Raw genomic sequence first — 17,336 nt, forward strand, 5'->3', positions numbered from 1 at the left:
AACACTCAATAACTTTATGCTGTAACCATATTTTTTTAGGCACTTGGGTTACCTTTTTTTATGGGGCTCTTGTTTAGCTCCAAGCATGAGATCCATGCTACCACAGCCAAACTCCACACCATTTTGCCAGTGGAGCTTTGTTACCAAAGTCTCTCAAATTCTGCCAGAGGCGCATTGTTCAAAGAGTATGTGTTGTGTTGTCAAAGGGATCGCACTACAAAAAAGTGCCTGTTATGGGGGAAAGCCCATTGTTAGCGATTTCTGTCTGTCTTAGCAATACTTTATTTCCCTACTTTCCTCTGCATTTTTTTACTCTTATGCAACATTCTGTTCTAGCACAGATCACATACTGTATAAAGGTGATAGAGTTCACAGCATTTCACACCCTTTCTACAAAGCAGTGCTATGCAGTCCTGACTGAACAAAATGTGCACTTCTGTTTCCTTTATAAATTCTAATAATAGTAGGTGTTTCAGGTACAGTTTGTCATATGAATGTACAAGATTTGTTTTTTTTGCCTAAGCCCTTATAGATAAAATGAACCCAATTTTGTACTTTTCCTTTCAGCTTTCTGATTCACCCTTCAACTGGTATCATTTATACTCAACCGTGGGCCTCACTTGATGCTGAAGATAACTCTAAATATAACTTCTATGTCAAAGCTGAGGATACTGAAGGGAAGTATAGCTTAGCTGAAGTGTTTGTTACTGTACTCGATATCAATGATCATTGCCCAGAATTCAGTGAGAACATTCAGGAGAAGACAATGGTCATTGGATCCCCAGTAAAAATAGAGGTATGTTATGGCACAGTATAAATTATACATTTTTTCTAGTTTTGATGTTTCTGGGAAAGAGATGCTAAGAGCTTCACACGTGTTAATGAAAATGGCTTTCCTGACCTGTTTTAGCTTGTTCTACCCACTGTATACTAGACATACACCCATCAGCCATCTTTACAACAACTGACAGGTTAAAGTGGTAGTAAACTGCAAAAAAGAAAATGAAAAAAAATCTCCCTGCAAGTTAAGAGCATAATGTGCTAGTATGCATGGCATACTAGCACATTATGAAAGACTTACCTGAAAACAAAGCCCTCCAGCTGTACACTGCGACCGCTGACATGGCTTCACGTGGTCTTCCTTCCGGGTCCGCACACTGCTGTCATTTGACTGGCCAATCTGTGATGAGGTCACTCCTGCGCTTGCACACTGGAGTCACCGCCACTGCACAGCTCTTTCAATGGATGGCATGCTGTCAATTGAGAGAGCAGTGTGCATGCGCAGGTGACATCCCCGGTGATGCTAAAGTAAATATCTACTAAACTCTGTACATTTAGGAGATATTTATTGTACTACATGTAAGCCTTATTATAGGCTTACCTGTAGGTATAAATCATTAAAAGGCCACCTTAAGTAATTAACATTGATTATCTTGTTACATATGCACTCATAAGTTGGTGGGATATATTGGGCAGCAAGTAAACATGTTGTCTGTGAAGTTAATGTTTTGAAAGCAGAAAAAATGGTCATTGCTGTTTGTTGTATATGGTGCTGCAAAGCCAAAGACCTATCGGAATGTCCATGCTGGTCCATGTCAAAAGCGTCTACAATGGGCATGTAAGCATCATGACTGGACCATGAAACAATAGAAGAAGGTGGCCCGTCCTGATGAATCACATTTTCTTTTACATCATGTGGATGTACAGGTGTGCACGATGCTTACCTAGGGAAGGAATGGTACCACGATGCACTATGGGAAGAAGGCAAGCCGGCTGAGGTAGTGTGATTCCTTGGGCAGTCTTCTGCTGGGAAACCTTGGTTTTCTGCCATTCATGTGGATGTTACGTGACATGGACCACCTACATTGTTGCTGACAAAGTACACCCCTTCATGGAAACGGTATTCCTTGATGGCAGTGGCCTCTTTCAGCAGGATAATGTGCCCCACACTGCAAAACAATCACAACAATGAATATGAAGTGTTGTACAGATCTCAATCCAATCAAGCATCTTTGATTTGTGCTGGAAAAACAAGTCCAGTGCATTTAAGCCCCACCTTGTAACTTACAGGACTTAAAAGGATGGCTACTGCTGGTTTGGTGTTAGATATCACAGTATACCTTCAGAAGTCTAGTGATGGCCAAGTGGTTTTTGCAGCCAAGGGGGGACCTACTCAATATTAGGTGGGTGGTCATAAAATTATGGCTGACTGGTGTATATTGATCTTTGTACTTCAATACACATGAATAGACATGAACAGAAGCAATTGTATTTGTGTAACCAAATCTTGCATTTCTTGCTGTGGTCTACTGCACCATCAATAATTAATGGTAGTATTAGTAAATATTTTGTAAGAAAGAGGTGGCGCCCTCTAAGTGCAGTATAAAAGCTTTTTAATGAATAAAAAGTGTAGTAATACAAGTCACTCACAAAGCTTAAGTAGGTTTGCACTTGTAAATTAAAAAGCATCCACTGTAGTGAAGGAATATGAAGACTCTAGATGGATGGTGGTCGCTGGCATCTGGCAGTGGTGCTGGTGGCTTCCAGCACATCCTCTAGTTCCGGGATTCCCTTGGTTGAGACGTCACTTCCGGTCACGTGATAGCGGTGGTTGGCACGCTTTCAGAGCACGTGTGCTCCCTCATCAGGCCATGATGAGGGAGCACGCATGCTCCGAATGTGCACCGACACCTGCTATCACTAATGGATTATCATTAAAAACTCAAGTGTATGTGGTATTTCTCAAATAAATTTTGATGCCAAAAACCTAGAAACAAAGGCAGGTAACTTCTCGTGGCAAATGACAGAAACATACCCAGTAAATTAAATCTTATTTGGAAGCACATCCGTTACATTCTTAAGACTTTCAGCCTAGTGGTAAGAGTGAATATTTTATTAAATATGAATTGCACTAAGCCTAGGTTGAAATCTGTGCGGGTTGGGAAACCATGCAAAATCATGTGCATTACCTGACCCACAGAAAAACCATGCTGCACACGGGCATGCCATTTATTGTTAAGGGGACCCCCATGCATTAGAAAACATGTTGCATTTTTGGGTTCGCACTAGGCAGTTCTGCATTTTCAAAATGGGCCAGGGACTTTTTTCCTTGCATGTCCCACAGGCACAGCAGCTCATTTAAAATGAATGGACTGCTGTGCACATGCAAAGGAAACATGCAGAACCTTCAATAGTGTAAACCAAGGCTAAGATCTATTTTAACCTAAATTGTTAACATAGTAATGGTCCAGTAGTCTTAGAACCATAATCATTTCATTGAAAACACATAGGGGGTCATTTATCAAGCAAATTTGTGACAAAATTACAGTAGTTGCAAATCAAGCTGCCTTTTGCTCAGCAAAGATTCGCGAACAGGATTGTAGACCAGACCCATTCCTAGACAGTAAAGTGTCACAGTTTGCAAGGTTCTGATTTTATTACCAAGGATGAGACAGATTTTCTCTCTAAACTCCTGGTGCCCCTCCTGTTGTTCAAGAGCCATATGCAGACCTCAGCAGTCTGCAGTGGGAACATTGATCAGGGTAATAGCATTGATCTCTACTAGCCTCATTTATTTATTACATGTACTTATATAGCGCTGTCAATTTACGCAGCGCTTTACACATACAGTTGCCTCACATACTTTTTCCTCCCTGCGCTGTGAATGTTTACATGTTATGTGCAATTAAACCATGGCAACATCTAATGTTTGTGTAGTATTATGTTCAGCAGACTGTGTTCTTCTATTGTTGTGACTTAGATGACGTTCAGAGCACATTTTATGCCCAATTCATGCAAAACTCCACGTAATCCCAAGGGGTTCACATACTTTTTCTTGCAACTGTATATTGTACATTCACATCAGTCCCTAACCCTCAAGGGCCTCATGTAATGTTCCTAGTTTTGTATGGTCTTCTGCAGCATATCTCCAGGCACAAATGTATCCTGTTCTAAACAGACACAAAATTAAGAAGTTCATTCTGTCACAGTGCTGCTTTAGAGCAGTTGAGAGAGGAATTACTGATCGTAGTAAATCTATAACACAGTCTGTCTTACTGCCACTGTTTATTTATGCTTTGCTTTTCAACAAGATTGGTAAATGTCCTCATATTGTTTTCTGGGTGCCAAGGTTTCTAATGATCACAACATTTACAGTGATTTCCACTGGTCATCTCATTTTCACATTGACCTTTCCTATTACATCTCCTCCAAACTTTATAGGCATGATTAAAATATTGCATTCAGAGATCTAAATAGCTATGTCATTGTAAGTAACTTTTTTTTTTTTAAGTTTAGACTTTACAATTTTGTTTGTTTTAGAGTGGGGAAGGATTATAATTCCTGTGTCATTATTACTGTTATCAGGGCTGCAGTTTGAGATCTCTTCTCTTACTTTCTGACCCAGTAAAAGTGCATTTACTATACAGCAAGTAAGGGGAAAATCCCCAACAGGGGCACAGACAGACGAATATGACAGGGGTTCTATTCTAGTTCTAGTCTAGAAAAATTTGCATTTTTCTTTGTTGCTTTTGGAGAGTTCCTCTGGCAAATCGATAAAGTGTGAGTGCCTGTGAGCCACTAGGAATGTGATATGTATAAAATGTGATTTACTAGAAAGTGAGTTCGCTGGCTCCTCTTTACATTCTCATATATGTATATTGAAAAATAAATAAATGGATATATGGTGCCGTGCCCTCTGTGTGAACAGGTGTCTAAATATTAAAAGCAGTATTGATCAAACAATTAAAAACATATATCAAATTTCAATAGATATGGGATATTCAGATATAACAACAAATATTTAGCTTTTAAAAATGAGTCCAGCCAGGTTTAAATGTCTTTTCATGAAATTGACATACTTGAAGTAAAAGTACTCACACTTTTGCAATTAACCTATGAATGCCAGTGTTAATTAAAGGAGCAGAGGGTTACCCTGATATACCACTCTATAAGGAGCTGAGTGGATTAATTGCCTCTTCACTCTTAGATGTATCACTATGAGTGGGTCTGTAGTGTGGATTCTTCCTTCTTTGGGGCTTTCCTTTCCTGGATGTATTGTTGTAAACAAGCGTGGGGCATGGATCCACACCTCCCTATGCCATACACTTCATCTCCGCATACACACCCCCCCCCCCAGACGAAGCCACGTGACCCTGTGGCGCAACGCGTTGGGTAGGGGCGCTGACGTCACCACGTACCTGACTCCTTCGTACGGCGAGTATAGGCAGTGTGTGTCCACACGCCGTTCAGGCTGGTCACACTGACACTTTACTGGCATTTTATACAAGCGCAATCAAATCTTATATAATGTGAGTGCATATAGGCACAAATAAAGCTATATGTTTTATTGAGGATAAGGCACTATTTCCTTTTCTTTTATCCCTGGCATGTATGCGGAGATGAAGTGTATGGCATAGGGAGGTGTGGATCCATGCACCACGCTCGTTTACAACAATACATCCAGGAAAGGAAAGCCCCAAAGAAGGAAGAATCCACACTACAGACCCACTCATAGTGATACATCTAGGAGTGAAGAGGCAATTAATCCACTCAGCTCCTTATAGAGTGGTATATCAGGGTAACCCTCTGCTCCTTTAATTAACACTGGCATTCATAGGTTAATTGCAAAAGTGTGAGTACTTTTACTTCAAGTATGTCAATTTCATGAAAAGACATTTAAACCTGGCTGGACTCACTTTTAAAAGCTGGATATTTGTTGTTATATCTGAATATCCCATATCTATTGCAATTTGATATATGTTTTTAATTGTTTGATCAATACTGCTATTAATGTTTAGACACCTGTTCACACAGAGGGTGTGGCACCTTATATCCATTTATTTATTCCTCTGGCAAATCATTGTCAGTTTAGGATGAAAGGGAAATTTTCTTTTAGCAGAGCCACCATTTTCAGTAAATACCCCTCAGGGGTTTCCACCCTTTCCCATTGGGTTTTGGTGGGATATACTATTTAAAGTATTACTAAACCCACAACATTAAAATCAGTCTGCATATGCAGTAAAACATGCTTGTTATGCTCACTGTGGAACCTAAGGGGTTAATCCTCCGCATTGTGTAAAAAGGCTGTTTGATCCTGTCTGCTCTGATCCTCCTCTTTTTATACTGTCCCCAGTATAACTCCTGATAGAAGAGGGCCTTGGGGGCAAGCTCAGTTTGGTGTGTATTGCCAAAGAATTGGACATGGGGTCAGGAGTCCCGCAGTCTCATAGAGGAGAATTAAAACTCCCCCTACAAGCTCTGATGGACACTGATAGAAGTCACAAGACTGCTCTAACTGCTGACTGCTGATGAAAAAAGGCATTTAGCAGTTTATATTTACTAAAATTACATTTCCATGTTCTGTGTACTGTGGAAGACTGGATATAGTGAATGTATAGTCTTGGGTGTAACACTTTACCAGCAAATAACCGTATTCAGTTCCTAGAGTTTCCAGTAGGTAGCAGATGATGTTTGTCTTTTATTCTTTTATAAACTGGAAGCAGAGCATAATTCTACAACTGTAACATCTGTGATATACTATTGCTACCAGGTATAATGCAGCTACTACCAGGATTTCTAGCCTGGATGAAGCATATGAATTAGCTAGAGGCCTTCACGGTGAACAGGGTGAGGTTTGCGAAATATTAGATACTGCAAATGTGAAATTCATCACTGTATAGTCCTAAAATATTATAACTTGTTCTTTATCTTGAACCATAATATTATATTAAAGCGGTAGTAAACTCTGGCATTTAAAAAAAAAAAAGGAAATTCTATGCAAAGCAGTGGCAGAATGTGCTAGTATGCATCACATACAAGCACATTATGAAATACTGACCATAAAATGAAGCCCTCAAGTGGTGCGCTATCTTCATTGACAGGTCTTGCATCTTCACCCGGTCTTCCTTCCTGGTTTCGCAGGCAATTTGAATGGCTGAGCACAGGAATCATGGCCATGTCACAGAGCTCTGAAGGGACCTTCAGTGCACAGGTGCCAGTGAGATCACTGTCTGCAATATCAGTGAATATCTACTAAATGGTGCATGTTTGGGAGACATTGACTGTACCTCCAAGCAAGCCTTATTATAGGCTTATCTGTGGGTACAACCAAAAAAAAGTGGAGTTGACTACCACTTTAAATGTCAAGATAAATGCTTTGTTTTAACCAGCCATAATTTTGGATGGACATGCTTTCTTTTGACATATTTTTCTGTTTTTTTCAATTTATGATTAGGCAACTGATGAGGATGCAGAAGAACCAAACAATGTAGTAAATTATTCCATCATGCAAGCTGATCCAGACAATGTATTTGATATAGACCAGAATACTGGAGAGATAAAACTCAAATCCTATATCCGGTCTCTGGATGTAATTCAGAACATCACCCGGAACAAGAATTGCAAATGGTCTGTGGTTGTACAGGCAAAAGACAGAGGTTCCCCATCATTCAGCACGACTGCAGTGGTCAAGATTGATGTAACTGAGGAGGTAAGATTTTGGTTCCTTTTTTAAGATTTTGATTGCTTTGCTCCAGTCAAACATACTTTTGTTTATGGTAGAGTAAAGAAGGGTAATAAAATCTCTCATGTTTTTATTGCTTCTGGTGTCCCTTGTTGGGGGATTTTCACCCAGGTGTCACCCAGGCAGGAAATCTCACCAGTAGGGCACAGCAATTACAGTTATACATTTTTTAAAGTGGTTGTAAACCATTACACATACCCAGTGAAGTAACTAGCCCCAGGTGATGCACAGAGATAAAACAAAACATAGGTTGTACCTGTTTATCTGCTGCCATTTCTTGTATAGATCATTCTAAATACACAAAAATCCATGGATTTTTTTCTTAGCTCTAGCACCAGGGGGTGGGGATCTGACATTATACACACTACAGCTAGAGCACAGAATTCCCTGATATTTGACAGCTGATTGGAGGGAAGGAACACACCCCCTCTACACAGGCTTACAGGTTCATAGAAAAATAAACAGCACTGAGGCTATGAGTCACCTGATGTTTGCTGGAAGAAGGTGGGCCTTCTCCCTACAGGCTACTGTGTCAGGAAAAACTGTCAGAAGTGACTCATGCAAATAGCAGAAATGAGAGATCAGAGAGGAACCATACTCTGTGCTTTGGATTTAGGATAGAGCACACTATAGTGGGATGTGCTTTGTTCATTTTTTTATATCTGATGTTTACTTTTAACCTTCAAAATTCAACATTTCAAAATGTTACTGAGCCATATCATTTCCAAAAAAAATAAAATATGCATGTTAATAACTAAGTAAAAGTAGAAAGGGGCAAGCAATTTGCTATATATCAGTAAACCCATTCTCTAACTAGTTTGAAAAAAGGTAAAAGTTGATAAACCTACCCAACCATGAACTTCACAGATAGCAAACATTCGGGTAGTTGATTGCTTTAAGGGCTCAGTAAAGGCGGCACAGGGCCAATTACAATCACTTGCAGGAACAAGAGAAGAGGGGGAAAAAAAAAAGAAACTGGCTTTCCATTGGAGCTATGTGTTCCTGTGGACACTGGGAGGCACATCCATACAGACAGACATAAACAGCATGCAAGGGTGACTTGATAGGGTGCAGGAAAATAGCAACCCTGAAATAAGAAGCTGGGTTAAGCTGAGCTAAGCACTGAGGTTGTCAGCTGAATCCAGAGGAAAGGACTGCTGAATACCTAAGTAAGTAGCATACACAGTACCATACCACCATACCACCATTAGTGTTAGGGGGGAGTGTAGATGCATTAACAAAAAGAATGTATTTCACAGCAAGCACAGTGTACAAGGATAATGAAATTGGTAGCAAAACATGACTGAGGGACATGCAGAAAATCAAGGCTAATACTTACCACCTAATCCATAAAACAACCACCCCTTTAACGTTCCCTACTTAAATAACCATGCGACTCTCCTTTTGGTGTAAAATCGGCCATAGCAGCCCATTTATTTAACATAACTCTTGCATAACACTTTTTACAGTACAATCAAATAACTGCCAGTAATGATCCCAACCGCGTAAAAGGTCTTCGAAGGCACTGCTACTCACATCAATAACTCTGCTGTATCTGACACCCAATGAAAAGGCCCCCAGCCGCTACTACACCGCCTCTGGGACAATACTACAGTTACATAGTCCCAGATACAGTCAATGAACTCCCACGTTACCAACATGACCTTATAATTGGGAAGGAACACCCATACCTACGATGGGCCCAACCCATAATCCGCCAAATTATCACTCCAGCACCGCCTTCAAAGACCCAGCGACCCCTGCCGGCTGCCATGACAAAAGAGAAAACCAGAAAAACACCACAGGACACCAAATGATGATCAAGAAAAGAAAACAAAATCAATGAACCCACACAAAACAAACAACAGGACAAACGCAAAAGGACAAAACCAATAACCACAAAACAAACAAAAAAACAAAACAGTTCCAGGGAGGGAGGGCGGGAGAAACAACACCCATGCTGGCACAAGCTCCTACTGATCTTCGACAAGTCCCAACCCCTCTCCTCATCCTGGCAATACCACCCTCAAGGTCTCTTACTCCAATCAGGTGAGTAACCACCCCCACCTACTGAATCTACTCCCACCCCAATCCAATCTCCGCCTCGTCTGCAAGCCCCAGTCATGCTGGCCCTCTCTTTTTAGCTTCACTCAGTCCAGGCCCTGACTCACATGCACTCACATATACAGGTTCAGAGGTATGTTATTGCAGTCACTGAATTTAATGTTGCGGGGGTTAATGTTGTAGTCACTGACACCAATGCTCTGTTTTTTACTGCTGACACTGATGTTAGGAGTAATCATTGAAGACACTGATACCAATGATGGGGGTTATTATTGCAGACAATGACAACAACGTTGGGGTTTATTTTTGCAGAGTCTAGTGATTAGCACTACAATTTCTTCACCAAATACTACTTTTCTTGATCAAGATTGTAAAGTTGACATTTTGATTTACTGTATATATCTGGCACTCTCAATTTCCTACAAACATTGTTCAGTACACTACACTCAACAGGTTGTCTATTGCTGACCTTTACCCAAAAAACTGAGCCATGGATTTGTCCTCTAACAGTACCTTTTGACAGTTTTGTAAAAGGTTGTAATTTTTTTGTAACGATTTGTGTATGTAAAAAGGTTCTTGTAGGCAACTCATATATTATAGCATTACATTTATAGTCAAACAAAATAATTTACCTTGGAAATGTGGTGTTCGTTTTCTGTAGGGCACATCAGTTGGATGTTTTGAGAATCTCAGTTTACATAATTTCCAAAGGTATAATTTTAAAGCCCATGAATTTGACTGCTGTTTCATCATTTTTGTATTGTGTTATACTTTTAATTTTAGTTTTTTTGGTTCTTACAATCAGTCCTAAGGAAAAATAATAACCTATTATTGTTGCAGTTTTGGTATACTCAGGTTAATGTTCCTAGTTAAGAGCTGATTGATTTGCTGAGGCAAAAACCTGTGTAATCCAAACTGGTCTGGATTATCCCTTGGTAATCCTTAATAATCTGGGCTTCTTCGTACCTAGTTCCTCTCCCCTCAGAAGTAGTAACAATAGCCTTTATTACAAGTATGTATGCTTGGATAACTACAGTCAGAAGGCCTGCAAGTATGTGGACTTTGTGTGGTGTTGACACTATCCCATATGCTAGTCGGTGTTGGTCATTGAAGTGCACCCTGGGACTTGGATAAAAAAAAGCATCCCTCAACCCAAATTATTACCATACTTCAAGGAGGTTTTGATCACTGTAGGATGGATACTGCTTTTTAAACTTATTTTGGCTGCTATAGGAATTTTATTAATCCCCCTACCCATTCACTACCCAATAAATCATAGTTTAATAAATCAGAATACAAAATAATTTAAATTATTATTATTATACAGTATTTATAAAGCGCCAATAGTTCGCTCAGCGCTGTACATTACAAAGGGGGACAGAACATGTGACATTACAATAACAATACAATGCAAAACATGAGGGGATCGAGGGCCCTGCTCTTTTGAGCTTACAATCTAGGAGGGAAGGGATGGTGGCACAGGAGGAGAAAGCTGTGGGGGATGGAGTGGTAGGAAGAGTGGAGGAGGTCGGCAAGTTAGCAGGGGTGGATAGATCTAAGACCAGCTCCACACCCCTCAAAAACAAAAACCTGGCTAATGTTAAATTGGGTTGATAGTACAAAATCCTTAAGTATTAGTCAGGATATATTTAGTATATTTGCTTTATGTCTTTGTCTTTCAGTCCTAATATCCTTTTTATGTCTTGATTTCTCTCTGTTTTACAGTACTTTTTGTTTCACTTAATATTAGTGTACTATAGTAGTGAACCTTATGTTTTGTTTATGCATGCTACTGTTTATTGTTGCATGGGTGGTTCAAAGTGTAGATGAATTATATTAATAGATAACAGATGTGACCTAAAGGAACATGGTTATGTCACATACATAAAAGTGGTATACAATTATAAAGTGCTATGTAAATACTATTTTTAAAAAACCTAATGTAAGTGGCTTATTAAAAGCAAAACAGTGGTCCCTTAGAACAGAACTGGAAGAATAAGGTTTTAGGTTTTTCAGAGTCTGACTGTCATGCAATAAGAATTTTAAACAATACGTTGATCTATTTTTTTGGTTAATAAAATGAAATATTGAATGATGAGGTCCCAGAGGAATCCCATGCTGGCCCTTTGGGTTTCAGCTGTCACAGACCTTGAAGATCTGTGTTGTAGTTTCAGATGAAAGGAAAGCTGATATTATTATGTGGTCTTCCACCCTTGGATATTAAGAAAACTATACATATAGTTGGGTACTCTCAGATACAAGTTTGTTTTAAACCTAATCTATAATTTAACTTGAAGGAGCATAGTCCATTTGTCCTGGGCTGAATGTAATTTTTAATTACATACAGTAGTTGTACAATATGTTTTAGTGGGCCTGCAATATTCATAAAAAAACCCCTAAAGCTTGTCAGGATGGTTTCTTTAGAGGAGCATGGAGGCTGCCATAACTTACCTCAGTCTGAAAATGCTAGTTGTCTGGTTATTATGTTGATCCACTGGCTTCAGGAAAGTTTGAATAATGTCAGACCGTTTTTTTGCTATACGTTCTGGGTTAAGGATTCAAAGTTTTGATGCTTGGATCAGCATAGCCTTTAGACAACTGACATTTGCAGATGAGAAGAAAATGGCAACTTTCATGTTTCTCCCAGTAATTGTTTCATTTAATGCTTATATTAATCAGATACATGCACCGGTTTAATAAAAAAAAGACATTTAGATCCTACCTGTGGATAAATATAATTGTTGAATCATACTTATCCAAACTTTTTATAATTTTGGTCATACTGATCAAGTGTCAATATTAAAAAAGGAAAAATTTAATACAGATCACATTTGTAGCAAATGGAGGCCTATTAATTTAAGAATGCTGATTCTATTTACAATACTATTAAAAACGTTTTTCATAGACCTGCATAAAACTAATGGTTTAAAGCTTAACTCCAAGCCAACAGCTAAATACATACATTAAAAGCACACACAGTAAATGTTTTGCCTACCAAAGAATTTGAATTTTGTGTTTCTATTTACTCAGGTGGATAAGCAATACTTTCCCTGTTAAATTTATAGACTGTAGAAATAATACAGTTGTGTCTTCTCTTCACCCTCAGTCTGAAAACTGGACAGTGAAGCAAAAACTGATAAGGTCACCCCTCTGCTCAGTTTGCCCAGTTGTCGTCTTAGTATATTCCTTTGCATGTATGTATATTTGCATTCAACACATATGATTGAATTTCAACCTTGCCCCACTCTCTCCTAAGGATTGCATGGCTTATAACAAGTAAAATTTCAGGTAGCTATGCTAGCTGCATTTAAGAAATCTGAATGATTTAATAATTAATACACAGTTGGCTTAATTTTGTCTTTTATATCTGCCCAGAGTTCAGATTGAGTTGGATTGTTTATAGAACTCATACAAATGACCACGTATCTGCTATATGTATACAGTGATACTCTACTGTCTCAGTGTCAACCAAAACCTTTAGACCCCATGACAAATCAAACAACATTTTCAGTTATTCTGTGTTTGGTAGAATGAAGAGGGGCCAGAAAAATTATTTACACATGAGCTTTTTCATCCTGTAACTTTTACATCAACACCCACTGCTCAATAGAAGTCTATATCACTATTGAGTTTGAGTATATGTGTGTGTGCAAAACTAATAATTATTAATTCACCATGCGCTTTGCATTTCATAATCCTATTTTCCTCCACTTTTCCTTTCCTGCATTACCTGTTTTCATGTTTACCATTTCCAGATCAGATCGAGGGTAAAGTCCTATGTTTTGAGTCTCAGGAGGCGGCCATGGATGATATTTGGAATTTGCATGAGTACGGTCCTCTCCAGCATTTCTGTTACTGTAGTGATTTCTACCATCATGTACTGGAGAAGTGTGAAAAGATCCAAAATTCATCCCAGAGGCAGAATCAAAAAGATTGTTAGGGGACCACCAAGAGAAGCCTTTCATTAACTGAATGACTATTTCTAAATGTACTCCACACTATGCCAAATGACCCAACTGACTTTAATGTATGAAATCCATATTTTATAATAAGCAAATATAGTCTGTAAAAGAGTACGAGAATACAAAATATAAATGTCTGTAAGTGTAATACTTAATTTAAAGCAAACTGTTGATCCCCACTGTTTAGTAAAAAATGAGTGGTTCCTTTCCCATAGGCCTTGGATTCTTCCAGATTTCACCTCCACAACTACAGTTGCTGGAGATGTTTGGTACAGGCCCCCCACCAGTAATCTATAATGTTGTTTTTTGAGTGCCTTGTATTAGATGTCCTTAGTATTGGATGAAGTGATAGTGGAAGCTGTGCATATTAATGGCAAGAGGGCTCAGAAAGAGAGAAATCTCTAATTAGCAGGAAAATTCCCAGTCTTTGCGTTTCCCCATTGCAGTAGTTATGTATGTTTTAATTTTGTGTAACTGGTGTCTTTCATAATTACATTTTTATTTTAAATCCATCTTCTTGTTAAAGGACCACTTTTTTGAAAAACATTGTATTCTGATAACTGGATGCAGTAAATGCATGATATGACAGCATTCAGTATCTGCTTTTCTTTGTTTTAATTTATCATTTATTAACATTTTACCTACATTTACATTCAGATCAAGCTATCCAGCATATATGACAGTGACACCCCTAAGATGCAATTTAGAGGGCCACTCCCAAGAATGATATTGCTTTCTGATAACCATTCACTTTTTTGTATGTACTGGTAGAAGTATAAGAATTTTTTTAAATTATTTCCAGTGCTGTTTCTAATTTTATCCACATTTACCTGCAGGCAAAGCTGTCCAGAAAAAGTGACAAAGACCGGGGCTGTAAATAACAATTACACTTACCATTTTGTTCACAGGGTTTAAATCTTTGGAAAAAAAATGTTTGCCTCAACCTCTGTTACTGTTACTTTTGCTAGTCGTCTGGGTTGGTGTATAAATAAAACATATGCAAAGGCATCATCTGATATAAAACATAATAAATAATAGTTTTGTACAAAATTCACATACAGTTATCAGTATACATTATTGTTCATGACAGTGGTTCTTTATGGTTTATGCAAGCACATTTTAGAGGTAGGATTGTTGCACATAAAATACTTTTTGTATAGATTGGATCAGATATGTTTTACTCAAAGCTTTTTAGATGCTGTTATTGATCTTTCAGAAAATCATAACTTGATGTGAATGAGAGCATAAGGGTATACACTATATAAGTGCAAGTACGTTTAACGTTATATGATCAGATAGGCCTTGATGTCATTAGGCTGTGGACTGTAGCAATACAATTTGAATTTTAGATTTGACTACTCAGTGTGATGCCTTATTGCATAGCTATAAAATGTTGCAGAAAATGGCACACATACAGCATGGGTAGAATCTGTCACATGTTATCTTTGTACTCTTTTACAGACTCTTCTACACAAGGGGCCTGTGGCTGCCTTTTTGATGCAAAGTAAAGATAACCCCATGAAAGCCTTGGGGGTTCTAGCTGGTGTCATGGCTATTATGGTGGTCATTACAGTCTTAATTTCTACTGCCATGTTTTGGCGCAACAAAAAGTCTAATAAAGTCATGCCCCTGAGGAAAATAATTAGAAGGAGAAGACCAGAACACCCCTCCAGGACAATTAGGACAGAATGGTTGAAGTTCAAGAAGTCTTCAAGTTCTGCAGAAAAGTTTGCTATGCAAGATGTGGAAGTCAGTCTTCAAAATGAGAATGGTAATAACAACAGTCAATGTATCTCCTTCCCACCACATGCCCCCTGCCCTCCTCCACCTCCACACCTAATACCAAGACAGAGTAAGCGTGAATGGAGCGTGCCCACTGTCTCTGGATCTTTGACGCCTAAGATTATTGATCAGCAAATGAAGGAGAAAGTTCCAAGTGCCAGTGCTGCTCTTGTATCTGAACTGAAACAAATGCTGGAGAAGAAAAATGCTGGGAGCTCAGTGTCTTTTTACTAGTTTTCTATAGATATGTTAAGGAAACATTTTATTACCAATGCACCAAGGTTCATTGTGTATTGTGTAATGTTTAAAAGCAAACTATGTTAATAACAGAAATATGTCATCTGTAATGAAAAAATACATTGTATTTGCTTAAAAATCTGCAGATAAATAAGGACATGCACATACTTAAAATATGTTGTTTGTAACATTGCTTGTTATAATAATACAGCACAATCTTTAATACAGTTTTCTGTTAAAGCTTAGTGTATGTAAAGGCAAAGGTTTTTTGTTTTTAGTTTTGAATAGATTCCACGAAAATATTTAAATAAATTATATCATATATGGCTTTTGTTATATTACCCCAATATAAAAAAATCTTCCTGGATTCTACAGCAATTGGTGTGGCACACTTGCTGTACTCTTTACTTCTGAATCCACCCAGGGTGTTCTTAAAGGTCCCCTGGTTTGAGAACCGTCCAACCAGAACCAGTGAGCTTCTAAAATCAGACTTAGCCTTGACAATATGGGACTATAAAGACACAAGGTTAAGCACCTAGTGTCTTTTTCTTTCAAGTTTTTGTATGTCTATATATCTGCTTGGGAGAGTAAATCCCCTATTTGTCTTGGTGACCATTTTCATTGACACATAAAATGAGGGGAGATCCAAAATTTTCTTTAGAGCAAGAGGTCTTCTAATCTTCCAACAGGGACAAATGTTCTGATTCAAGATAATAATTAACTTAATTTCCTGTATTTCGTTGGATCCCTTTGTACAGGCATTTTGGCTATACATACACTTTAAAACAACTTTGTCATGAAAGTAAAAGTAAAGGGCTCCTGCAAAGAAGATATTGGGGTTGATTTACTAAAACCAGAAAATGCTAAATCTACCAATAATCTTCCCTGTTTTTATCAAAGCTTAATTGAACAAGCTGAAGTTAGAGGTTGGCTACCATACACAGCTGCACCATATTTTGTGCACTCCAGTTTTAGTAAATTAACCCCATTGAATACTCCCCTCTTCTGCTGCCCACTAGGCTGATCTCTGCAGTGTTCAACCGTGACCACTTGAAGAACCCTCTTCACCCTGGGTTCGTTATGTCACTACTGGACGTAGTGATCTAGGGACATGAGGAATGAATCACCAGGTGAAACAGGGGACCAGAAATCTGACACTGAGAAATGCTGGATTCTGCAGGATCTTCATACATCGATTTCTCTTCAGAACAGGAATCAGTGATGTGGTCAGCAGCAGAATTCATGTCTACTTTACAGGAGAGACCTTGAATATAGTTTTTTTACACACTATATTAGAGGGCTACACCTGATATAAAGCATAAAAATCCTCCTGCGCTAGTAAAGGAAGTAAAGGAAGTGAACCCTACTGTAAAGCTGCCAACACTCTAAACTGATACCCAAACAGTGTATACAAATAATAATAAAGATAGTGTAGCGCTTCTTTAAATAAATATTAAATACAAATATGTGTATAAAAATAAACACACAATACAGTGCCAAAAAACTATGTGCCTCAGTCACCTAAGTGACTAATAAAAGTGATACCACAACAATATAAATGAACACAAAATACAGTGACTTGGGTGACCTATACAAATGATATCTACAAAAAACAATAACAAAGACCCCTATAAATGCAGGGATGAAAACACGTGATAGTGCCACTCCAAAACACACTGGATGCTCTAATAGTCCATAAATAAATTGATAGGTGTTTCATATAAACATGCAACGTGCAAATGGTGTATAAAGATCTGTGAAAAGTGTCA

General features: G+C 38.4%; 1 protein-coding gene across 1 annotated transcript in view; it reads left to right on the forward strand.

The window, feature by feature from the left end:
* Positions 1–15,891, forward strand: part of CDHR1 (cadherin related family member 1) — a 160,902-nt gene extending 145,011 nt beyond the window's left edge. The window contains exons 15-17 of the mRNA XM_089683336.1: positions 568–796; positions 7,235–7,489; positions 15,010–15,891. Of these exons, the coding sequence (XP_089539462.1) occupies positions 568–796; positions 7,235–7,489; positions 15,010–15,564 (1,039 nt within the window). The 3' untranslated portion in view covers positions 15,565–15,891. The remainder of the gene's footprint in view (positions 1–567; positions 797–7,234; positions 7,490–15,009) is intronic.
* The last annotated feature ends 1,445 nt before the right edge of the window (positions 15,892–17,336 follow it).

This window comes from Staurois parvus, unplaced genomic scaffold (genome assembly GCF_062004578.1).
Source record: "Staurois parvus isolate SC_StPar_1 unplaced genomic scaffold, SC_StPar_1.0 ptg000306l, whole genome shotgun sequence".
Taxonomy (NCBI): Eukaryota; Metazoa; Chordata; class Amphibia; order Anura; family Ranidae; genus Staurois; species Staurois parvus.